Genomic DNA, 25,441 nt, shown 5'->3' on the forward strand with positions numbered 1-25,441 from the left:
AACAAAATTGAAAAAATATTATAGCATGAGAAAGCTGGAGAAATAAGTGAATAATTTAATCAGAAAAAGATAAAATGATTGAAAAAAAAGTCCTATCTATGCAAAATATTGGGATATAGTACACTATAAAAAGGTTTCATTTAGAAGTTAAGGAGCTAAATATCTAATTTGTAAAACAAAGTCCTAAGACTGTAGAAGTTTACCTGATAGAAAAAGAGTCTAGTAGGAACTACTCATCATCATCATCGTCATCATCACCATTAGCCTTATCCCAATTATTTAGGGACAGCTTTACAAGGAACTACAAAAGAGGCCTAAACCAATTAATATCTGTTGCAGAGTAAACCCAAGGAGAAAGAAGCAAGAGCCATCATCTTCCCTTCGACCCTTTACCCTGAAGAACTGGAATGGAGGGTTAGAAGCTAGTGTACACAATGACAAAATCAGTACAATGGAAATTGAATCAAGAGGCAGAATTACAACAGAAAAATATACAAGATCAAAGTGCAAAACAAGCCCATCGATCGGCTATCACAATGATTTGATTCCACCGGTCCGAAGATCTTCAACAGTAATTTTAAAGTTCCCTGTAAGATGAATAGATTCTAATTATTACAAATAATGAACCATAAAGTTCTTTAAATATGAAATGGGTCAGTATAACCAACTTGAAAGCAGAAATAAAACTAATATAAATAACATTCAAGTCCCATTCACTAATCTTGGCTTGTATTTAGCCAACTTACACTTCGGTTTCGTTTGGGACGGCTTTCTTACTGCTTCTTAAAAAAGTGTTTTAGTACAAAAATTTTAATTTTTCTACTAGAAAATTGTTTTAAGCAGCAGTAAAAAAGCCGTCCCAAACGAAGCTTTCGTTTCAAGCTAAAAAGTTATCAGGAAAGCAAAAGAGAATGGAACTTTCAATATCATTTTTTTGGTCAAAGTTTCATAACTTAATGGTGTTCTCTTTTTATGTTAAATTAGTATAGCCTATCTTTTTATCTGCAAGATGTTCCAAGACTTCCTTCATGTTTAGAAAATATAACATTTCAACTTGTAACCTACCACAAAATTCAAATCCAAACAGAAAGAATGTCCTTTTTTGCAACTTCAAAAGCCATTTTAGGCTTTGTTTGAAATGGTTTTTAATTGCTTCTTAAAACAGCTTTTTAATACAAAAATTTTAATTTTTTACTAAAAAATTGTTTTAAAAAGCAGTAAGAAAACCGTCACAAACGAAGCCTTAGACGATCTTGAATCAGGAACACTGCACAAGAAAACAGGAAAGTACTTGCTACCTTGGTGGTATTTGCGGTGAAGAGGGTTGGTCTGGTGAAGATCTTGGAGATCCTCCTCTATTAGTACTATGCCTTGGATCATGTATTCTTTTTATTGGATTTCCATCAATGGGTCTTGGACCTTCATGATTGGACAAATGCACTGGTCCAAATGATCCAAACTCGAGGGATTCTGCAGATGGACCATAACCAACGCCCTGCTCGTATGGATAGAGCATCACAACAGAAGGGACAGAAGAACCAACACCATTGGAACCTCCGCCGGGTAGAGGATAAATGCCATATGGCAAGCTAGCAGAATTGTTTTGCAAGTTTGATGGCCTAAAAGAAATATTTTGCGCTTGATGAGGGGCGAACTGTTCATGCCTATATGAATCCCATTGTCGATTATCCGGTGTAACCAATCGATCAGACCTGAAGTTTGACCTCTCATTCTGATTTCGTGCATGACCGCGACCAGCGGATCGTGCTTTCGCATTAATCCAACTTCCTTCTCTGTCTGCCTGATCACCTCGGTCATGCTTGTAGCTGCCTCTGTGATTTCTTGAATTTGAGTATTGTCTCTCTCTGAAAGAAGCCTTCTGGAGATCAACCAAGAAATCAGTTGTAGTCATCACAAAGGGTTTTAACATCATATCATGAAAAGAGAATTGTAAACAAGAAAGCAGTAGACTTCAATGTTGGTTTATATCGGTCATATGATATTTATAAGCCGGGTGAACAGTAAAAATGTTTCTCATGATAGTATTATTCTTGCGTGTAAGTACTATGAAAGCTCGTTTCTTCAAATATCAAAAACAACAAAATTGCTAACAGAAGTGTAAATGTTCAGTGAAAATTTTCACATGCATATAACTTCAAATTTATGCCACCAGAACTGTGAAATCCCTAGCCATTGAAGAAATTAGGAGGTCATAGGCATCACTAATTAAATGCATCAACCATAAATCATTACCCTCAAACCTAATCCCAACTATTTACGGCAGGCCTTATGAATCTTCTTTCTCCATTCATTTCCCTAGAGTTCTAAATAAAGTGTTAATTTTTATTTTTTCTATTCTTAATCAAGTTACCTTTGGCCTACCCCTTTAACATCATCATCATCATCATCCCTATCCCTGCTATTTGAATTTGGTTTCATAAATTCTCATTTTTCATTCATTCCTAATGAGTATTATCTGATGTGTCAAATCTATTCTTTGCAAATCATTTCAATTTTCAAATAAATTATATCCAATAGTTACCTAAGGCTTACCCCTTTATCATCAAAATCATCCTTATAAAAACTAATTGAGCTTGGCTTTACAATCCTCATTTCCATTCAACCATAATGAGCACTGCCCGAGGTATTAACTTTTTCTTTGCAAACCATTTTGAATAGATTTTTCTACTTAAACATTCCAACTAATCTTATTGGTGAATCTTCAACCTCTTTTTTTTGTTACATTCCTATGTAGATAGGGAGAAGAAAAAAGGTGTACCCACAATGAAAGACATACAAATCTACATAAAAAAAATGATCAAGAAGCATGATCACTTAAGATATGCATTGTATGACGCACATTAGTGATACATAGTATGATCACATTATCATAGCCACTATCATCTAAAGCTATGCCAATCAATATTGAGTACAATACATAAGGCAACTTTAGAAAGCTTGAGAAAACATCATCATATATTTCTTAGCAACTTCTCTCAGTATGCTTATCATCATTGTATTCTAACCAAAATACCATCAGCTGTAAGCAAAAAAACTACAGGGATCAAGAATAGACAGAGTTAACTAAATTAATGAGTTCACAAATGTTTCGATACCTCAAAGATGCTATATGCCAAATTCCACTTTAGTAAATTTGTGGTGTAAAGATTGAGTTTTTCTATCAATTATTGCATTATAAGACATATTCAAAGTGCAGGATGTAAGAAAAATGAGATCCATGAGAAAACAATATCATCATTAAATTTCCAGAGAAACATGCAGCTTAATGATATCAACAGGTTTCTTAATCTGCATAAATCAGATATGGAGCTTGCTTCCCACGTTAGAAGTTTTGGTTTAGCATTTGTCAAACGAAAAGAATCACATGTGACCATCTTTAAACTATATAAAGCTGTTGTTATGGGCATAGGCATGGATTTCTTTGAATGTCGATCTTGCACCTCTAGTGCAGCTCCCATGTTAGGTGTAAAAAAATAAAAGAAATATTGAACCTGTCCACTTCTCGCTTGTGTTATGTAACAACATTAAGCCTTTATCATCCCACTATGTGGTTCTTCATTGTGTCCTGTTAAGAGTTAAATTCTCATTTAAATCTAATAAAAAAAGGTCATTTCTAATATCTTCTAATCAAGCCTTTTTAGATCTACCTCTATCTTTCTTAACATAGGCCAATCTACTCTCATAACCAGGTCATCGGAAGGCCAACATTTTATGTTACCAAACCATCTAAGGCGACTCTAAAAAAATTTATCTACCACTAAACCTACTTCAACCATTTCACATATATACTTGTTTCACATTTTATCTCTAAGAGTGAAGCCACTCATCCACTTAAGCATCCTCATCTTTGCAACACTTAATTTTATGCTTCTTTTTAATGGTCAACATTCTGCACCAAGAAGCACCGTAGGTCTCACCATCATCTTATAAAATTTCCAAGTTTGAGACGTACTTTTCTATCACAAAACAAGCCTGTTGAATTTCTCCATTTCAACCATCCAAAGATCTATTTCACCATCATTTTGAACAACAAATCCGAGATATCTAAAACATGTACTCTTCTTAATGACTTGATCGCCCAAAGTCAGAATCCCCCACACTAGATCAATTTTTGGGCAAATATCTTATTTCTTGGCAAGTTAAAAAGCAATCAACTGTTGCAAGATCTTCCACCGAAGCTGAGTATAAAGCCTTAGCGACAGCTGCATCCGAAGTAATTTGGCTACGACAACTAATTGAGGATTTTCATCTTCCTCAAATCGAGCCTACTACTGTTTATTGTGATAAAACTTTTGCCAATGCCTTCGCAAATAATCCAGTATTTCATGCTCAAACCAAACACATAGAGGTTGACTGCCACTTCATTCGACATTGTATTAATGCCAAAACATATCTCTGTTCATCATATATGCACAAATGATCAGCTTGCAGACATATTTACCATGCCTCTTCCTATTCTTCGTTTTAAACAACTATCCAGCAAACTGATTGCCCCGACTCCATCATCAGTTTAAGGGGGTTGTAAGCAAGAACGTTTGGCTTCTCCATGTGGCAGCTTTCTCAACACATATATGTAACTAGCTTCTTGTAATAAACTCTATATATAGTGGCTGAATTAATGAGAAAGGGTGAAGAAAATTACTCTCAAAGCCTGCTTTATTCCTCTGTTATTTTACTGTTTTTCCAGTTTCACTGGTACATTCCAAACATTCAATTTAATCCTTCAACTCACCATATTTGAATCGATCTGTTCCTTTTTTATGCTTCTTTGGATGAAAATTGGAGGAATGCTTTCTATAAGGGCACTATGGACATTTTATGGTCAATCCTATTAGTTTGAGCTATATCCTCATAAAAGCTTCCCTCAACAAATTTCTGTCCGAATAGTAGAGTTTATGATCAAATTGGCTAGGATTTGGTGAGTGGAGGAATTAAATTTAGCATCTAAAAAAGTTAGGGACTAAAATAGACACCTAAAAAGTCTAGGGATCATTTTGATCATTTGCTCATGCATATAAATATTGTTTTGGTGAACAGTCATTGACTCGAGCATTTAGAGTGAATAGGCATTGATTTGGCAAGTGAGAATTAACTTTGACACAATAAAAATTTTGTGGCTAAACCAAATGCACCTAAAAAATCTAGAGATCATTTTGATCATTATTCATAAAATATTGCTCAGGTGAATAGTAACCAACTCTAAAAGAATGGTCCTTGATAATCCATTAATCCTTCATCGGTATTGCATTAAATAGCAACCACTTAACATATAACCCAGAGTTTTATTCTCAAATATATTACAATTTAGGCATCACGAACCCTTCAAATTAACATTTTTTTCCGGTGCATTCACGCTGGGCATTGTTTCTATTTAAAATAAGTAAAGCAATCATGGAAGGTTACAAAGTAAAAGTAATCATCAAATTGAACATCTAAATGCATGGGCTCGACAGTAAGCAAAATATGAATGTTTCAAGATTTAAGCATATAGAAGACTTTGTACATCACAAGTAAACACTAAGAACTAAAATAAACAGTATAAGAGAGGAAATTCTTACTAGATTTGGGAGGTAAGTTCCAGTGCCACTTCGATATCTTGGTGACTCATCCCCATATCGGTGGAAAACACCAGAAGGTCTGCTAGGACCAGGCTGTAGAGGAGCGACTGGAACCAATCGAGGACCATATCCCATGACCTGTGTAAAGTTCATGTTAGCTGAATGTGGTCTACCAGGGCCATCCATGGGAAAATGACCCTGTAGATAAACTGGAGGCACCATTACAGGAGGAGAATAGGTTAATGGTCCATGGTTACGGGTGTTCTGGCAGAACCTTCCATATTGCAAATTTTGCCAATGGCTAGCAAAATCACTGTGGAGAATATCTGGTTTGTGTTCTTCATATGAATCTGGGGCTGTTGCACCTTTTGAGGTACTCAAATTCATGAGACCATCAAGTTGATCATAGTTCTCTACAGAATCAAAGTTCTGGTCAGACGAAGATGCATGAAGATGCTCCGCTTCATCATCCTTATCAACCAGATTTGTTGAACCATCAGCATTTGCCCCATCAGCCGGAAAATTGTATACTGGAACCATGGTTAAGAATGGGACTGGTGGACCTGTAGGATAGAATGTATATGGAATAACCCCAGAATTTTCAGCCAACTTCTGTCGAGAACCACCAACAAGCATTGGTGCAAATGGGATCATCGATTCTGCACCACTTATCTGTTCCTGTTCATATCCAGATAGCTGGCTCCTAGAATGCACGGGAATCAAAGGAGCTGATGATATGACACGCTCTTCCATATTGGCAGCTGCAGCTGATGTAGACGCCCAACCTCCACTTTCATCATCCTCATGTGATGATGAAGCAGGTTCTGATGCAACTTCATATTGCCGTTCACTCTTTGCTTTCCCACGTAGGGAATTTGTAACTGCAGTAGATGGGCTTCTTCCCCATTTGTTCCTTGTTAATATGGAAGGCTTCACATTTGCTCCATCCCTTGAAGTTTCAGAGTACAGATTACCTCTAGCAGAGCTAACCTGCAGCACTGGAATATGCCTCATCTTTGCATTTCTATCATTGTCAATGTCATTTGTTCCACTGCTTTTTTGTTGAAAAGCATTAGGATAATCATCTCTAGATACTTTATTTTCTGTCGCAATTTTTTTATGCCCTGACACTGAGTTATTTGTTGCTGATAAAGGAACATATTTAAATCGTCTTGGAGAAGAATGTTGCCTTTCATCAAAGCGGGGCATCTGGCCTCCATTATCAGTTTCAAAACCTCTGCCTGACCCAACATCATGACCATGCCATGCATCATGTTCCCCATCCTCTGGAATCATAGCATTCACATGAGGAATCTCATTGCCACTCTCAAGTTCATCTGAGTTTGACTTCAGGTTATTAACATTAGGAAAATAATGAGGAAACTGTGATGAAACAAAACCTTGAGGAAATTGCATAGTAGATCCCCAGGAAGGGTCAATCAAGGTAACCAAATTTCTCTGAGCATAACCCATTGAAGCAAGATAAGGAGAAAGAGGAAGAGGAGGATGAGGAGAACTAAAATGAATCGGTAGTTGGACCTGCCCAATAAAATTATGAACCCGTGAAGATGCCATCAAATTGATCATGTCCTGCTGTTCCTGCTGCTGCAACTCCAATGCATCAGAAACAGAAGCAAGTTCTTCCCCCACAGTGGTGAAACCAGTCTCATCATGATAGCTATTTGAGACACTATTAGAATCAGTAGCAGCCTCAAGGCTCTGCTGAGATGAACTTGGCCTAAAAAATGAAGGATCATCAACCGAAGACCTTGCACTTTGAATGCTTGAAACTTCAGAATTATTGTTTTTCCTTCTGCTTCCATATTCTGATCTTAAATGCTCACTGAATGCTTTACTTGCCTCTGCAACCCTACCAGTCCTCATTCGCGATGGAGCATTTACGGATGTCTCTGTTAATTCTGGACTTGATTGCGTCCTAGAGAATTGGAAACTAACCCGTTCGTCCAGGTCGGTATAATTGGGTCTTAAAATTTTCTGATTCTTGTCAGATTTAACAGGCTTGCCACAGTGAAGATTTTTTTCCGGATGATCAGAGTCTCTTGAATTAATTTGGTTTGAATTGCCCTTATGGCCTGGAGCGCGAGAAAACATGGAGGGATTGCTTGTCCTGTATGCATTTGGAGATTGTGGAGTCGTGTTAAGGACCTGAGAAACGGAACGGTGGAAAGCAAGGCTTCCTTTGGACTGATGGTCAAGACCAACCTGCGGTCCAATACTTCCAGTACTTTTGGTCAGGCTTGCAGTTACACCTGAATTTTTAGACTCAGCTGAAACTTTCTTTGAGGGTCTCAAAGAACGATTAGTTAGGGAAGGGGCATCAGGTCTATTACCTGTGCCATGCCTTTCCCACGTGTTCATAAAGAACTGATTGACTTCAGCAATCAGATCCTCCTTTGGACAATCTAGTAACCTAGCTAACCTTTTGGCTCCAAATGCAAATGCACTACGTATCCTATAGAAGTTGCCTGTTAAACAAGCATCCATGAAACAATAATGCATTCATTTATGAAAAAAAGCTTAATGAATTAAGTATAACAGAAAAAGCAGCCACATCCTTCAGAATTATTATAAAGCCCATCAAATGAAATTAGTAACCACCAGCTAAAAGCTGTGATTTACATATTAAAAACGGTATTTTACCTTCCTCCCAGATGACAGGCAAACTTTAGTGCATGAAATCATAAGAGATCAGAAGATATTCCCTTTGCAAGTTAACAGCTACTGACGTAACAAAATAAACTAGAATTTTGCATCTGTAGATGCAATCTGTTCACGAGTTTTAAAGCGCACAATGCTATAATATGGCAGGTGAAAGCAAGTGCTAATCCATGTAGAGGATACCACAATCAACATAAATTAACAAATCTAGACATGTTTTGGCAATAAAAAATCAACACTCAACTAATATCACACTAAACCAACCAGCTTAAACAAAGACTGGAGAGAGAACAGTCAACAACTTTGCCGAACTAATGAAAATAAACACAAATAAAATATATTCATAGCTTGAGACACATAGTTAAAGGTGGCCCAACCAATTGTGTTTAAACAGATAATACAGGAACAGGAAGATGGAGCAATTTGAATATAAAGATAGTTAGAATTCACTTCATGCACAAAAGAAATTCAAAAAAATCCATAGAAATGTCTGAGGAAAAGAAATGACAGATAAAGCAAGATGATTTTTTTATTCCATGGTTAGTTTATAAAACATAATTGTACAATGCAACATTGAATCGATAAAATAATTCAACTGCAAAGATATAATGTAACCACCATTAAACTCTTATGAAAAATGTAAAAAAGGCTAATCATGGTTTCAAGAATTCACAATCAAGGCAAATATCCTCAAAATCAGCTCCAAATCTTTGCTGGATAATTAAAAAAGTATCACAAAATCTAATGTCAGAGAAGATTACTCGAAATGACAATGATAGCATTGAATCCAGTTCTGAAAATTTCCATGCTTCAATTAGCATGCAAGTTAGTGAAAATGTCATAGAAGAAGAATATAATTGTGGCCTCTTATATACTACAGCATATGGCAGCAACTGAATAGCCCAAACACAAAAAGCACCCGGGTGGCCAACTGAATTAAGTATTGGTAACTAACATATCAATCTTTTAGACAGCTCCAAGTGCCAAAGCATCTTTGAATGAACAATATTCCAAATGAGTCCTCTACTAAGGCTTCGTTTGGGACGACTTTTTTATTGCTTCTTAAATTAAAGTTTTAGTTAAAAAATTATTATTATTTATTAAAAAGCCACTTTAAGAAGCACTAAGAAAGTTGTTCCAAACAAAGCCTAAGAGATTTTAGAAAGTTCTATGCATTCAGTGTAAGCCTCACACGCGTTAAAGCATAATGATCCAACAAGATGATATATAAACACCTTAAGGCACAATATAGTTCCTTAATCTGAATATTCTGCACGATGACATGACATGAAGCTACTTTCTATATCAATGAGCATGTTACATCTCAGTTTACTCGTTTTCAGTATATAATGAAGGTAAAAAATTCAACTGTATATTGCAAACAACCTAGAAAAGTAAATAATCAAAATCTTGGACAAATCAGCTCTTCGTGACTCATAGAACTTGACTTTCCCCCAAATATACAACAACAAAATGGATGTATTATCCGCTCAATTGCAAACAATATTGAGATTATTAAGTAGTTGAAATGAACGAACTGTATTGAATAAGGTTAACATCAGAGGATAATATCTTATTAACATCATCAAAAGCTGTTTAAGGAAATATAATGAATAAAAAAACACAAACAGTTGAAATCCATTCAATAGATAAAAGCAGGCTTCAGATGCAGTCTGCTTCCAAAATTGCAATCACAGTTTATAATAGTACCTTTACTGACACTCCGTCCAAGATTGTTGTTTGTACGTAAAGGATCAATTACATTGAAATGTTTGGATACAAATTGTTGACCTTGATTTTCTTGACTTGGAAAAACAGCATACACTGAACTGCAAGCCTGAAGGAAGAGTCCACTAAGCAACAATTCACCACCATCCTTCCGAGGAGATTCCGCTGTATAAGTTGTGGAATGAATTATGTAAGCATACACAAAGCAAAAATAGGCTAACTCAGTTGTGGTAATTAAATTGAACTAACCTGACATATCTGGAAGTGAACTGATTGGTACTGGTCCCCAAAGGCTAACACAAAAGTTGTCCCAGTCAAAATGACTAAAAAATTCTAGGAAACGATATAAGACCTGATATTTCATGAATAACAAAGATTAATGTATTGTTTTTTATTCAATAACAAAAAAAAAATCAGCAAACAGGGTATTACCTCAAGCGGTCCATTAAAGGAATTGTTAAAAACATGAAATATGTAAAGAACCAAAGTCTCTAAAGCATATGTTGAAATAAGCCCATGATGAGCACCAAGTATCCGACTCTCATAGTAGCACCAAGCTTTAATCAATATGATACTCCTCTTGAATAAATGGTTTTGATTTATCAGATGATCGATCTATGATAGTAAGGAACATGTTAGTACAAGGCTAAAAAGAAACTTTGTTCAAGTAAAGAAGTATGTCAAAAGTTTGTATTAATTGTTTCAAATCAATAGAAAAACCCTAACTCACCTCATCAAGGAAACATAGAGTGCATAACCCACCAACCTGATTGAAAGATATATCTACAACTATATTTTCTACGAGACACTTTATTATTTTAACCTGAAAAGGAAACCAAGAAGTTCATCAAAACCTGGCGTAGAAGGCAACAACTTAATACAATAGCAACGTTTAAATTGATAAAATTGAAAACAAAGGTTACATAAAGAAATTTCCCAACTCATGAAGTACATATATGCAGGACTGATTTTTTATCTTCATCCTTAAAAAAAATTAATTTTTGATCTTCATCCTTAATGCACTTCACTTGAACTAAATCCTTAATACTCCTATCTCTTTGTTTGGCTAGCTTATTTTGCTAAAATAAATTATATTTTGTTTAGTATGGGTTTATGTGAATAACTCCAATTTTTTATTAATATGATCATTATAGCAATTATTTTTAGTGATAAACTTATTCTTGTAACTAAATAAATATAGTATTACATTTTATAATGCTTATTTTTATTTTTAAACTTTCATTCACATGTACTTAGTGCACATACAATTATACTAGTATATATAATAGCCTTCTTTACATAGACAAACGCGGCTATAATATATTAACTATGGGGAATTTGATGAAGATAACTAAATCAACATTTGGGTATATTTTCACAACAATATCACATGACTCAAGGAAGTTGATTGGTAAAACATAAAAAAGCCAAGAATATGCACATGATCATAAGTTCCATTTTCAAATTAATGGTGCAAAAATCATTTCAACAAAGAAAGTGACATCAAATTGATAAAAGGACTTACCTCTGCTTGAATGTACTGGACTTCCTTAACACGAAAGTCAGCGCTCTCACTTTTTTCTTCGTTCTCAAGCACCTCACGTACTTCATTGGCCCAATTATCTTTCATATCTTCATCCTTATTGAATGCAGTCAAGTCAATATCCCCGTCAGGTAAATAGGTCTTCAAAGGTACTGACCCAAATGTGAAAACCTGAAAATCAATCTTATTTATTAAACCAAATAAAAAAAGCTCTTAGAAATGGTTGCCCAACCGCCATGGATTTAAATGACAAACAAAATGGAGAAAAAATTGTATGCAGCATAATTATGGATGCTGAAATTATGATAGTGGCCATCATTAGTGCAAAAGTAGCAATAAGATAAAAAAGAGAAAAAAATTTAAAGCTTTTTGCATATAGAAAGCACTCCAAAGTTACAAACAACAATATATGAAATGACCAAGATAAATAAAAAGCCAAACAATCACCCTATAAGACAAACATGTGTCAAGAACGCCTAATTACGGATATATGAAGACATCAATAAAAATATCACCAAAACTTATTCATTTGGATGAATGAAAAAGTAGCAGTATCAGGCAACCTTCTAACAGCACAAAAATACATGGCTGCAGATGAAGGAAAAAGTTGAATAAGAATATTGTGGAGATCAATGCCGGATGCCACCATCAATTTATCCAACAAAAGGTGGGATTCTCTCTCTCAGGGTTTAGGGTTGAATAAGAACCTCCTTTTTTATATTTCAGCACCAAAGTTCCGAGAAATATTTTTTAAATCAAAGACACTGGAATGTGTTCACTCGCAGTTACATCAGAAATTGTGTAATATTATGTACTTTTCTAGGGTTGAATAGTGTTATCATGCCAAACAATGACAAATGTACAGCAAAATTGATGCGCCTCATATGCAGTGGACCTGCAAGGCATTGATAAAAAAACATAAATCAACAATGCTTTGCTCCTTGAACTGTGTTCTCCAAAGCAATTTAAATGATATGATTAGCAAATCTAATTGAGTAAAGCAGAAAATGGGCTCTACTTAAGTGGCTAACTGATCTCTTAGAAAGGAATCCCTATACAAGCAATAATTTTGTTGGAAATTTCTAAATATCTCCACAGTCCTATTGCTATTCATCCTTAACTTACATATACTTAAAAATGCCTAAATTATTACCCCAAGTGAAAAAGGATGCCTATTCAATGATGCCCTTCATGATGGAGAACTTCATGGGGTCTAGGCTTCACTAACATTATTTATAGATTCCAAAGTTTCAATTTATACATTCCAAATGATAATTTAAAAGTTGCCAACAACTGAAATTCCACAATAAATTTGGGAACAAATGCAAAATTCTACAGCATTTGAAATTCACACCACATAAAAGGTAACGGACACACCAAATTTGACAAAATCTCAATTATGTGCACACACCAATCACGAAAAAGATCAAGAGAAAGAATAATGATAGAAATCACCAATTAGAAGATCTAGGTATCATGTCGGTGTAAGGAAAGTCCCTCCCACCGGGGAGAATTTAATCCCCAAAACCTGCAAAGCTTTTGAAGAATCCCTGTCGAACATCACACAAGAATTGAGAGGGAAATAAAATTATATTCAACAATTCAATATTTTTTTAAAAGATTTCATAACTCCAACACACCCAAAAATAAGCAATTCTCAAATCCTCCAAGATTGGGCATAATATTGCAATTTTCAATTAAGCCCACTTAAATACCATCAAGAACAGCATGTTCTGTAAATGGATAATTTTTCAACTTTAAAATTCATATTCCTAAAATAAAAGAAGTCCCGCACTTCCTCCTACAAGAGGGAAACTAATCAACCGAGCACAGCAATAGTAGTTGTATAAGAATAAATTTTCCTTTCGAAGTAGGCGAACACAACTAAAATTCCAAGAACTTGCCAAAAAAGCAAAGGATTAAAGCAAAACATAATGAAACACCAAATATTGCCCGAGATAAAACGAAGATACAATCACATAAAGAAAAACATGTGCAGCTTCGATAGGCAGAAATCTGGATCATGCTATAATGTCCAAAACAGATATCCACAAAAAGAAAAACCACAACTAGCACCTCCATAGGGTATAACTACAAGTCAAAGAGTTGAATCAAAATGAATTGCAATGGTAAATCAAACCTTAATAAGATCATCATCATAAGCATGTTTTAAACAAAATAAACTTTAAAACAAAAATAATAATATCTAACTGGATATTCTCAAAGTTTACTCTATACTTGTAATGAATATAGGCTTTTAGATTTCCATTACATCACCAACATCATCAATAATATACTTCATGGATAGATAAGGTTTATCTACTACATTTTTTGTACTCCTTGAATTGGTTGTTTGCACCGATAGAAAAAAATATAAAGAAGAACCACATTTTATTGGATCAAGCAATATTCAATTGTACTTTCAAAATCTTCAATAAACGTAACTCAATCATGTGAACTATTTCCCTTTATTTATTTATTTTTCTTCTCTTAGTTTATGATTATGGATTTAAAACACCATTCAAGTTTGTCGGATCTGATATATTAAAGTTTCCTTTGCATTAAATTTAAAGCGTTTGTATGGCTTTATTAATCATTTAAATTTTCCAACAGAAGGCCAATAAATTATTGACTAAATTGGATTTGAATGTTTTCAATTTTAATCAAAAGTAGCAAATAGTTATTTAAAATTAATAGCTTATGTAGCAGATAAAATTCCTTTTTTTTTTTTTTTTTTTTAAAAGTAGCAAATAGTTATTTAAAATTAATAGCTTATGTAGCAGATAAAATTCCTTTTTTTTTTTTTTTTTTTTTGTATTAGCTATTAGCATCTAAAACACCATTAAATTTGTATTGAAGACTTCTTGGCTCAGAAATTCTTGAAAACAATTTTGGTATTGGAGCCTCAGGTTATACTATAATGTTAACAAGAAGGGATATTAACATCAAGGTCAATCAACAAACCAACAAAGGGATGCAATTTTGATAGATCCACAAAAATAAATAATTAATTAACCTAAATGCAATTTTAGAAAAATCAATATAGCTATGATTCCAAACAATTTCACCACAAGTACAAAGGAACTAGGGATAATATTTTTGCCGTTGAATGTGAAGCCTAATTCTCATGCATTTTCAAATTGAACGGAAATGTTAAAGAAATTATTCAAAAATATTAACATGTTTGATTTCCAACAGATTAACTTTATTAAATTAATGAGATATACTCAAACACTTTGGCAAAGTGACAAAATAAAGTGTCACATATTTGGGTTGAAACAAAACCTAAAGTTTACAAAACATCACTTTGCATTCATATAACATAGAAATCAAATGCATGATCAACTTAATATCGTCAAACAATGTGACAAAAGTGTGACTAAATAGTTCAATTAGTTTGAAAATTTTGTTGACAAATAATATATGCCTAAAAATTACTTTGTTTTCAATATTTCATCAAAGATCTTAGGTACGAAACTAAATATGATTTAAGGCTTTAAGCTATAATTCACCAGAGAAAGTAGACAAAGGTTAACATAAAGATGCTGTGTTTGAAATTTATTTCAGGTCATTGTGCTATTCAGGGGCGGAACCAGCCTTAATTTTCATCATATTATTTTAATTTTTTAGGGGGGGGGGGGGGCAATTGCCCCCCCGGGAACACAAGGGTTCCGCCCTTGGTGCTATTTGGACTACAACTGTGCTTAGAATTTTAAAGAAAAATGATTCTACGCTTCCTAGAGAATCTTAAAAAAAATGCATCATTGTAGTTGAACCAATATCCCATAAGATATGATTATTAGAGATGTTAAAATCTAAGCATTATCATGACTACTTTGGTTGTTTTTATGAATCATCATCTTCCATTTATCTTAATTGCATGTTGCATAAGATATTTAGTATATTCCTAAAAAGTAATTAAGAGTAGCTTCTATCCTTGTTAAGTTACGTCTACCTTCTTTTTCCCTCTTGATATAATCTAGGAGCATTCACTACAAAACAAATAAATATTTTGTAAATACCCCAACTTGCATTATCATATTATATTGTATATTATCCATCTACATGATTTGTTAGTTGGAACTAAGCTATTAATCATAAAAATTATAAATCTATTATAAATCCTCACAGAAAATATATGAAATTCAAAGATGGTGATAAGGTCATGGTCCATCCAAATCAAGAAAGATTTCCTCTAAGAGCTCTCAAAGAATTACATCATAGAATGATATAAAGCTGAACAATGTATTAGGAAGAATGAATAAAGATTTGAAAATCAAGAATAATATAGTATAAACCAATTTTTCATATATCACATCGAGCAATATATCATAAATCATCAGCTAATGATTTGGATTCTTCTATTTTTCCACCTTTTGGTTTCATATCTAATGAAAAATATGCATACTTTCTAGACATTCATATCGACCTTGATCATGAAGCTAGTATTGATAAAATAATCATTCCACTATTGTTGGGAGATAACAGAGGTTCCAATGTAGCAAAAAGATGATCCCATATATCATGATGTATGAGTATTTCTTTATGAAATTCAACTACTATGAAAACCAATTAGAAGAATATAAATTTAACAATTTAATGAAGTAAATTCTTTCTAAGTTAAAATGAAAAGAAGTAGTTCATTTATGACTTATCCTTTAACTTCCTTCAAGGTAGTCCATCTTTATTTTTGTCTATACTTGTAAAAAACATCATGATAGCTAGTTCTCAGGATTGTATCTAGGCTTAACTATTTATCACAATTACAACTTTATTTTTGCAGGATTATACATGGGTGTGATTTTTCTCCTGCGGGGTTATAGGTATATTTCAGTGATTATACTCCTTCAACTACGGGCAACTAATAATGCTTCATCCATAGCTTCTACAATTTTTTCAGTGGTTTTCATGCAAGTGCAACTTTCTTGGTGAGCTTCTTCTACTTATACTTAGTTTGCAAAGTTTATAATGTGACCATTGGGCTTTTAGAGAAAACTAATATGTGGATTAATAACTTTTGTTTTTAGGTATTCATTAAGAAGAAGTGAAATTTGAAGAATTTCAAAAGAGGTTATTGTTAGACCGGTCCATTGAACCGGTCCACATGGGACCGGCCTAGGCGAACAGAGGCGGAAGTTCCGCCTCTCCTGTGTATGCCGATCGGAACACAAGTTTCCACATAACATTTTAGGAAAGATTTTTTAGGGATTTGGGAGGAAAATTTGAATGTATGGACTGTTTAGGGATTCCTTTTGGATTGTATGCATTAAATAGTTTGTTTTCCTAGGGTTAGGGCATCTTGAATTTGGTTGAAATTTGAGATCTCTTATTTTTTTTTTTTTTTTTTGCTCTAGTAGCGTCTAGAGATTTGGGAGAGAAAGATCATCCTCTCGAATAGAGGATCAATTGTATCTTGGTATTTTTCATCTGTATCTTTGATTATTACAATAAAACTATTGTTTTTCTAGTCTTCGTTGAGTTTGGAAGAGTTTTTTTGCTGTTTTTCTGAAATTGATAGGATTTACTGGAAATCTTCAAGTGTTTCCTATCAAATTGGTATCAAAGAAAATCTTGGGACCGTTGGTGGGCTACTTTTGTGAATTTCAGCCATTGTTCTTGGGCTGGTGGAGGAGGAAATTGTTGTTTTTAGGGTGAAATCTAGATTTTTTAATATACAAAAATCTGGGGATTGATGGCGGCCAAGAAAGTGGATGCGTTGGAGGAGAGACTTGAAGGGAAAATGAACCAAATTAAGACCACGGTGGATGACAGAATTTCCTCCATGGAAGGGAAAGTAGCTGACTTACGGGACAAGATGAAGAAGATGTTAGAATTCCACAGCCAAACAGCGGCTTCAGAGGCGAGAGGGCCAAAAGGAAAGAATACGAATTCTGAAATTCGTAAGGATGAACATGAGGTGGAGATCGTAGAGGGAGAAAGTAGAAGACCCCATCTAGAGCCTTTCTAGAGGGAGGATAGAGGAGGAAAGTACAAGAAAATGCATGGGTATGGGGGCAGGAGCAAAGGGTGTTGAATGGGAACGCAGGGAGGGATATTATGGTCGTCGATGTGCTAATTTTGAAAGAAGGAGAGGGGAATTTGAAGAGGTTTTGGGTATGAAAGGGCAAGGGAAGATCAGGAGACTTGGTGAGTGCCAAGAACTTTGGAAAAGGTAAATTATGGAGGAATAAGGGGAAAATGGGGAGATCAGAAGGTGAGGAAGTTGAAGATGCCCATTTTCGAAGGGGGTGACACACATGGTGGATATATAAGATAGAAAGGTACTTCGTCATCAATGGGTTGATGGAGGAGGAGAAGTTGACAACAATATGCTTATGTCTGGAGGAGAATGCGCTATCATGGTACCAGTGGAGGGGGACCAAATGAGACCCCTACAGAGCTGGAGAAAATTCAAAGATTGTTTATTAGAATATTTCCAAGCCGACATGGGAGGAGACTTCTATGAGCAGTTCTTTGCACTGGTGCAGGACGGATCAATGGCAGATTACCGTGAGCGGTTTGAGCATCTGGCCAATAGGATGGAGCGATTCCCAGAGACACCATTGGAGGGGAGCTTCATGAAGGGGCTCAAATCAGAGATCAGAGCGGCGGTGAATGTCATGAGGCCTCGTGACTTCGGAAAGGCCATGGAGTTGGCACAATTAGTGGAAAATCAAAGAAATCAAGAGAGGAGAGTCAGGAGCAGCAATTCAGGAGGCTCTTACATGATAACGACCACTCTTTTGGAACCCAAGGAGCCTGCAACAGGCAACACTAATGAGACTCCTAGGGAGAATCCAACAAGAGGAGGAAGTGAAGGAACTTCAAAAGACTAATGGAGAGGGAGATGCAGGAGAAGAGGGCGAAGGGACTATGTTTCAGATGTGATGAGAAGTATACTCTATGCACAAGACACAAGTGTAGGGATTGAACTCTTCAGGTTCTCACCGTCTGTGATGACGAGGAAACTAAGGGAGATAAGAGTATGGGAGAGAGAGATGGAAGACAAGCTGCATCTAGACGTGATTGTGGTCTCCCTGAATTCAGTGGTAGGATTCACTATGAATCATACCATGAAGGTGAAGGGGTAAATAGCATACAAGGAGGTGGTGTTGTTGATTGACAGTGGGGATACCCAGAATTTCATCTCCAACCAGGTCGTGGACCAATTGGGGTGACATTGGTGGATACAGGGTGTTATGGAGTGATGATGGGTACAGAGAAGGTGGAGATAGGTCAAGGGATAAGTAGGGGAGTATTGTTGATCATACATGGGGTTCAGGTGAGGGAGTATTTTCCCCTATTGGAGTTAGAGATCACTGATGTCATCCTTGGGATGAAGTGGTTGCAAACATTGGGGGACACCAAGGTCAACTGGGAAGCATTGACAATGGAGCTGATGGTATAAGGGAGAAGTGTAGTGATTAGGTGAGATGCAGGGCTCGCCAAAACCATGATATCACTTAAAACCAAGGTGATGAGCATACAGGAGGTGGGGGGAGGTTATCTGATGGAACTATATAGGCTGGACGGATCAGATTAGAGGAGGGCGGGGACATTCCTCTTTCAGTGCAGCCATTGATTCAGTAGTTCAGTGAGGTTTTCCAGCCGCCTCAGAGGCTGCCTCCTCCACGAGAACACGAGCATGCTATCATCTTGAAGGAAGTAGTTTCATATCTCAGTGTTCATTTGTATCGTCATCCCCAAATCTAGAAGGATGAGATCGAAAGATTGATTAGGAAGATACTGGAAGCAAGGATCACTTAATCTACTATCAGTCCACTTTTCAGTCTAGTGTTATTGATCAAGTGCTTTAGCAATAGTTTCCTTCGTTCCTCCTTAAAGACAAGGTGACAAAGTGGCTCTTTGGGAGGCCACGGGACCGGCCCGGGCGAACAGAGGCGGAAGTCTCGCCTCTCCTGCGTATGCCAATAGGGCCGCAAGTTTCCACAGAATATTTTAGGAAGGATTTTCAGGGATTTGTGAGGGTAATTTGAATGTAGGGGCTGTTTAGGGATTTCCTTTTGGATTGTATGCATTAAATAGTTTGTTTTCCTAGGGTTAGGACATCTTGAATTTGGTTGACATTTGAGATCTCTTAGGTTTAGGTTTTTTTTTTCTCTAGCGATGTCTAGAGATTTGGGAGAGATAGATCCTCCTCTCGAATAGAGGATCAATTGTATCTTGGTATTTTCCGTCCGTATCTTTGATTATTGCAATAAAAACTATAATTTTTCGTATTTCGTTGAGTTCAAAAGAGTTTTCTCGCTGTTTTTTCTGAAATTGATATGATTTCCTTAAAATTTGCAAGTGTTTCCTATCAATTATCTACTTATTAGTTAGAAAGATCCCTTTCCTCTTTTAGACCTCTTTCTTGTTCTATTCATTTGTTTTTATTAATTGAAAATGTGATAGAATTTTTTCAAATCTTATAATCTAGTACTCTTTCCTTTGCACAAGATTTCAAATTGTTTGACTTCTATGATCCTTAACTTCTTCATCATTAATTTTTAGTTGAGGAACAAAATATTTTCTTCCAAGATATCAATCATTTCAATTTTCATCAAATTGTAGGGTGAAGAAAACGCAAATTGAACACATAAATAAAGATTCCTAAATTCATAATCTATGAAGTAAACACAAACTATATGAAGGCAAGAAAAGTCTATTACATATGAACAAAAAACCTCTGAGTAATCAAAGTCATTAAGGAAATAAATAGATGAAAGGACCAAGAAGGCCTCTCAACTATTTTGGATGACCATTAGCCTCAATCTATGTAAAAGATTCCTAAATTCATAATCTATGAAATAAACACAAACTATATGAAGGCAAGAAAAGTCTATTACATATGAACAAAAAACCTCTGAGTAATCAAAGTCATTAAGGAAATAAATAGATGAAAGGAACAAGAAGGCCTCTCAACTATTTTGGATGACCATTAGTCTCAATCTATGTAAAAGATCAAATTTAGTCCAAGCAATACTTAAATAGGAGCCCAAATAGTCATGTCCTCAAAAGCAATGGAAATTGGAGTTAAAGTTGATGGATAATACTAAAATGAAAGTATTTTAGAAATATACATCTTCTTGAAATTTTTATAAAATTTAATTTCCTACATATCTTTGTTTCCCCATGTACATCAGCTAGAAATCATGAGAAAAGCATTGGTGCAAACATTTTAGGCAAGTTAGTTAACGCAAAAAAGGCACATAATCAGATAGGAATACATTCAAAATTTCTGATAGCCACATTTTAGAAGAATTTAATGAGGTCAAATAAATTGCATCCATATGTTGCACTATTTAAAAAAAAAAAAAGTATTGATCAGTTACTACACTAACCTCATGGTCAATCTAGTTAACTTAAGAAAACATTGACATTAGCTATGACAATAGTACTAAAGTAAATTTCTTGTGGAATTATGAAAACCAATGAGTATCCAAAAGAAAACTCGCCTCACAGGAGAAACGCTCCGTAATTAGCTTCTGGACATATTTGGCCACATCATTTCTGCGCTCCTCAGATGGTATGTTAGGTTGTATACAAGCAAGCAGTTCGTCAGTTCTCTCTTCGGCCTTTGCCCAGCGCTCCTCATCAAGCACCCTAGGCACATTGCCGGCTTCATTGGGCAAAAGACCATTGAGCAGTAGGCCACCTGGATGTGACCAGGCTTCATTCCCTCCCATATAAAACTGGTGCAGATTTCTTAAATCTCGCCGTCTCACCTTCGCTTTCACTTCTCCTCAATATAGCAATATCAAGCACAGCATATTACCTCCATTTAAATGCAATGTACAGGTAAAACGGACAGGAATGGCTATGATTTGACCTAAAACCAAAGTGAAGAGCTGTGGAAACCCTAATATCTAGATTTAACAGAATGAACTACCAGATCAAACATTTCCTTTTCTTCCCCGTATAAAAAAGTTCCAAAAGCCTAAAGAATATAAAAAAGACACTCTTCTGTCAGAATCCTTTCGCGTTAGAGCCCAACAGCACGACGAAGAACGGAGGGAAGAAGAACCCAGCAATAAAGTCAAAAGCAGACTCCTTTTTCCTCGGAACCACCCACCGACAAGATACCCCTTCTAATCAAACTCCCGATCAGCAACAGAGATCGTGAAAGAAGAAGACGATGAACAAAACCCTAACAAAGCGCAGCAAAATGATAGTCCTCCAGATTTTGCAGCTGTAGACCAGCACTCCTTATACGATCTCGAGATTACCGATCCTCGAAGAATTACTTTCTTCTGGGTATTCTATGTCGCTCGATGCGATCAGGCGAAACAGAACCGCAAGAAGATTAAACTAGAACTGATGCAGCCAGACGACAGAGAGACAGAGACCGAAAGCGAAAGCCGAAAGAAATTGAGAAAGAGGAGGAAATGAGAAGGCCACAGCGATTGGCTTCGTAAGTTGTAACGTTGTTTGATGCTGGTGGAGGGGGTGTGATCAGACGGCCCGGATGCAATCATGGCCGAATGCACTAATCTTGATGATAATGAAATTATGAAATGAAAATATGAGCAGCAGATAAGCTTTTCAAATATAAGTATGGGTGCTATCCGGGATGTGCTACATCTGGCTTGTCTCCTTTCTTCTTAATAATTAGTATTTTTTTATTGGGGATTTTGTGATTTACATATATATAACACATAAATTTATGAGATTTATATATTTAACATCTAAATTTAATTATTAATGAAATATAACACTATTAACTCCCATCAATAACTTTTTCTTGATGACAAAGAGCCAGTCACAAAGGATTCTAAAGAGACAAATTCTGATCTCATTGGAATCATTTGAAAGAGAATTTATATATATGATACACAGAAGTATAAGTTTTTTTTATATTTAATATATGAAATATTAATGTAATTAGCATAATACTTCATTAGCTCTCGTTAACAATCTTATAATTGATGACAAAGAGCTAGCCACAAAAGGTTCTTTATTGTTGCATCACGATTTGATTGTAATCAGTCAAATGAAGAAGCAATATATTGAGATCGCAAAATTATTACGTGCGGTCAGTGGATGTCGTTCGGAGGCCAATCAGGACGTGTCATGTCGCTAATACACTGTGTATCGTTACTGTGTACTGATGTGTATCGGGTGACGTGGCTCATCCAGATTGACCTCCGACCAAGATTAGTGCATTCGGCCATGATTGCATCCGGGCCATCTGATCACACCCCCTCCACCAGCATCAAACAACATTACAACTTACAAAGCCAATCGCTATGGCCCTCTCTCTCTCTCTCTCTCTCTCTCTCTCTCTCTCTCTCTCTCTCTCTCTCGCGCGCGCGCGCGCCTGGTTGCATCAGTTCTGGTTTAATCTTCTTGCAGTTCTCTTTTGCCTAATCGCATCGAGCAACATAAAAAACCCAGAAGAAAGTAATTCTTCAAGGATCGGTAATCTCGAGATCGTATCAGGAGTGCTGATCTACAGCTGCAAAATCTGGAGGACTATCCTTTCTGTTGTGCTTTGTTAGGGTTTTGTTCATCGTCTTCATCTTTCGTGATTTTTGTTGCTGATCGAGTGTTCGATTAGAAGGGGTATCTTGTCAGTGGGTGGTTCCGAGGAAAAAGGAGTATGCTTTTGACTTTATTGTTGGGTTCTTCTTCCCTCCGTTCTTTGTCGTATTGTTAGGCTCAAACGCAAAAGGATTACGACACAAGAGTGTCTTTTTTATATTCTTGAGGCCTTTTGGAACTTTTTCATACGGGGAAGAAAATGAAATGTTTGATCTGGTAATTCATTATGCTAAATCTAGATATTAGGGTTTCCACAGCTCTTCACTTTGGTTTTAGGTCAAATCATAGCCATTCCTGTATGTGTTACCTGTACATTGTATTTAAATGGATGTAATATGATGTGCTTGTTTTCTGAGGGTTATTATACTGCCGATAATTTCGGTGGTGTATTATTAAACACCGGCGGTTAATACCATCGGTCAAACAGCTGGTTTAACCACCGGTAATTCCAACAGTTATAAGACCGCCGGAATTACCGCTGGTAAACACCAATTTTCCTGTAATGATGTTATTTATTAAAAAATAGTATTTTTCTCATGGTTGTTAATGAATTAAGTTCAAACAAATTGTAACCAATTTGTAAAGTAATTCCATTGCCTTTTTCTTTCGAACCTAACTTCTCCTATGAATCTCCAAATCCGACAATGGTCCTCTCCAATATATGTACTATGGCAGTCCTTGAAAAGGATGTGAAGATCCTCTATTATAAAGTTCTATAGAATATAAGATCTCCCTAAATCTTCATTGGTAGTCAAAGCTAAGAGGATGATCCCGTCTCCCGCATGATCGCATCACCTCCATTATATCACTGCGTTTTTACGGTTCAGATAGCCGAGTCCTATTCACGACTAACGACTATACATCATTTCATCACCCTACATCTCTTTTATTCTATAGAACTTTATAATAGAGGACCGAAGAAGTTCACATCATTTTCAAGGACCACCGGAGTACATATATTGGTGAGGACCACAGTCGGATTTGAAGATTCATATGCGAAGTTAGGTTCGAAAGGAAAACAATGCATTGCACATTTGGGTAGAACCTACCACCTCTTATTCAATATTTCTTCTTTATTTTTTTTATTAAGCAATTTTGTTGTAGTTTTATTAATTTTGAATTTTACTCTACAATTGGCTTCCTCTTCTCATGGTTTTTCATTTTTATACATGTATGAACTCTTGCAATAATATTGTAAATCCTAGAGAATTTTATGGAAGACTTAAAATAATTATCTAGGTCTATGAGGTGTTGAAACTATTGCATTAATAATGTGATATTTAAATCAATACAGACATCCTCTATAGGCATTAATAAAAATGATCAGAAATTAAGTACATTAGGAAAATTTCCTATTCACATATATATATATATATACACAAAAGAAAAAGTGCTAGGTTATAAAATCTGAAAAAAAAATTATCACATTTTCAATTAATAAAAATAAAGGAAGAGAATAAAAAGAAAAAGAAGGAAAACAGAAAAGGGATCTTTCTAACTAATAAGTAGATAAACTTTTGACCAAGGAATGAATATCTACAAAGGCTTTAGGACTTATTAAATACCTAAAAGCTAAGGTTATTAGTTCACATATAATTTTTCATTAAATGAAGAAGTTTGATACACAAATTGTGAAACCCCTTTGAGTAAAAGAAGTCAATTTCTTAAATAACGAGGCGCCATTTAGTGTAATTGTCAAAATTCCATTTAAGAAATTCCACAATTAAGCGTGTTCAACTCGGATAAATTATGGAACGGTGTCGCCTGGAAAGTTACACCAATAGCATAAAATCGTGAGACCCTTAGGCCAAAGTGGATAATATCTCGATGGTTATAGTTGTTAACATGTTCCACGGCTGAGCAGAACACAAGTATCAATCCACTATCATGTGTCAACTAGTTGAGCAGAAGTCTACCAACGGCTTTGGCAGAGAACGTTCTCTACTATCTTTAACTTATGTTCTTTGTTATGATTATCATTAGCTAGAATTCAATATATATGCATGTATTGCACTGTTCATGGTATGAATGGAAAAGCACAGAATTACTCTCATATTCGATTTTGTGCTATGTTCTGTTTTCCCTGTTGTGCAGATAAACTCATAAACCCTGAAGGTTTTTCATGGTATCATAGCCTTTCTAGGCCTTACGGCTTTATCTTCTTCGTTTTTTTTTGTTTTCTTCCATTCTCTGCCAAATCCGTTGGTAGACTTCTGTTCAACTAGCTGACACATGATAGTGGATTGATACTTGTGTTATGCTAGCCTTAAACCAAAGCAACATTTTAACCTCCAGCATCAACTTGTCCAATCCAGTGATCCAACTTGTTATTCAGCTGCAATTAAACACCAATGCTGGAGAGATGCAA

At 35.5% G+C, this 25,441-nt stretch overlaps 1 protein-coding gene across 4 annotated transcripts; it reads right to left on the bottom strand.

Annotated features, from left to right (window-relative positions):
* Nucleotides 1-75: 75 nt before the first annotated feature.
* On the bottom strand, nucleotides 76-21,934 carry LOC110103522. Of its 4 annotated transcripts, XM_028692683.1 has the most exons (10): nucleotides 20,988-21,934; nucleotides 11,512-11,700; nucleotides 10,717-10,809; nucleotides 10,419-10,601; nucleotides 10,236-10,338; nucleotides 9,969-10,151; nucleotides 7,931-8,065; nucleotides 5,580-7,849; nucleotides 1,299-1,879; nucleotides 76-587 (listed from the first exon to the last, which is right to left on the bottom strand). In XM_028692683.1, the coding sequence occupies exons 1-10, from the start codon at nucleotides 21,216-21,218 to the stop codon at nucleotides 578-580; spliced, it is 3,978 nt and encodes a 1,325-aa protein (XP_028548516.1). In that variant the 5' UTR covers nucleotides 21,219-21,934; the 3' UTR covers nucleotides 76-577. The 4 variants fall into 4 exon arrangements, with proteins under 4 accessions (XP_028548516.1, XP_020687930.1, XP_020687929.1 ...); XM_020832271.2 differs by having other exon boundaries at nucleotides 1,299-1,876; nucleotides 5,580-8,065; XM_020832270.2 differs by having other exon boundaries at nucleotides 5,580-8,065.
* Between the last annotated feature and the right edge of the window lie 3,507 nt (nucleotides 21,935-25,441).

The sequence above is a fragment of the Dendrobium catenatum genome, unplaced genomic scaffold (assembly GCF_001605985.2).
Source record: "Dendrobium catenatum unplaced genomic scaffold, ASM160598v2 original_scaffold_254917, whole genome shotgun sequence".
In the NCBI taxonomy this organism is placed as follows: domain Eukaryota; kingdom Viridiplantae; phylum Streptophyta; class Magnoliopsida; order Asparagales; family Orchidaceae; genus Dendrobium; species Dendrobium catenatum.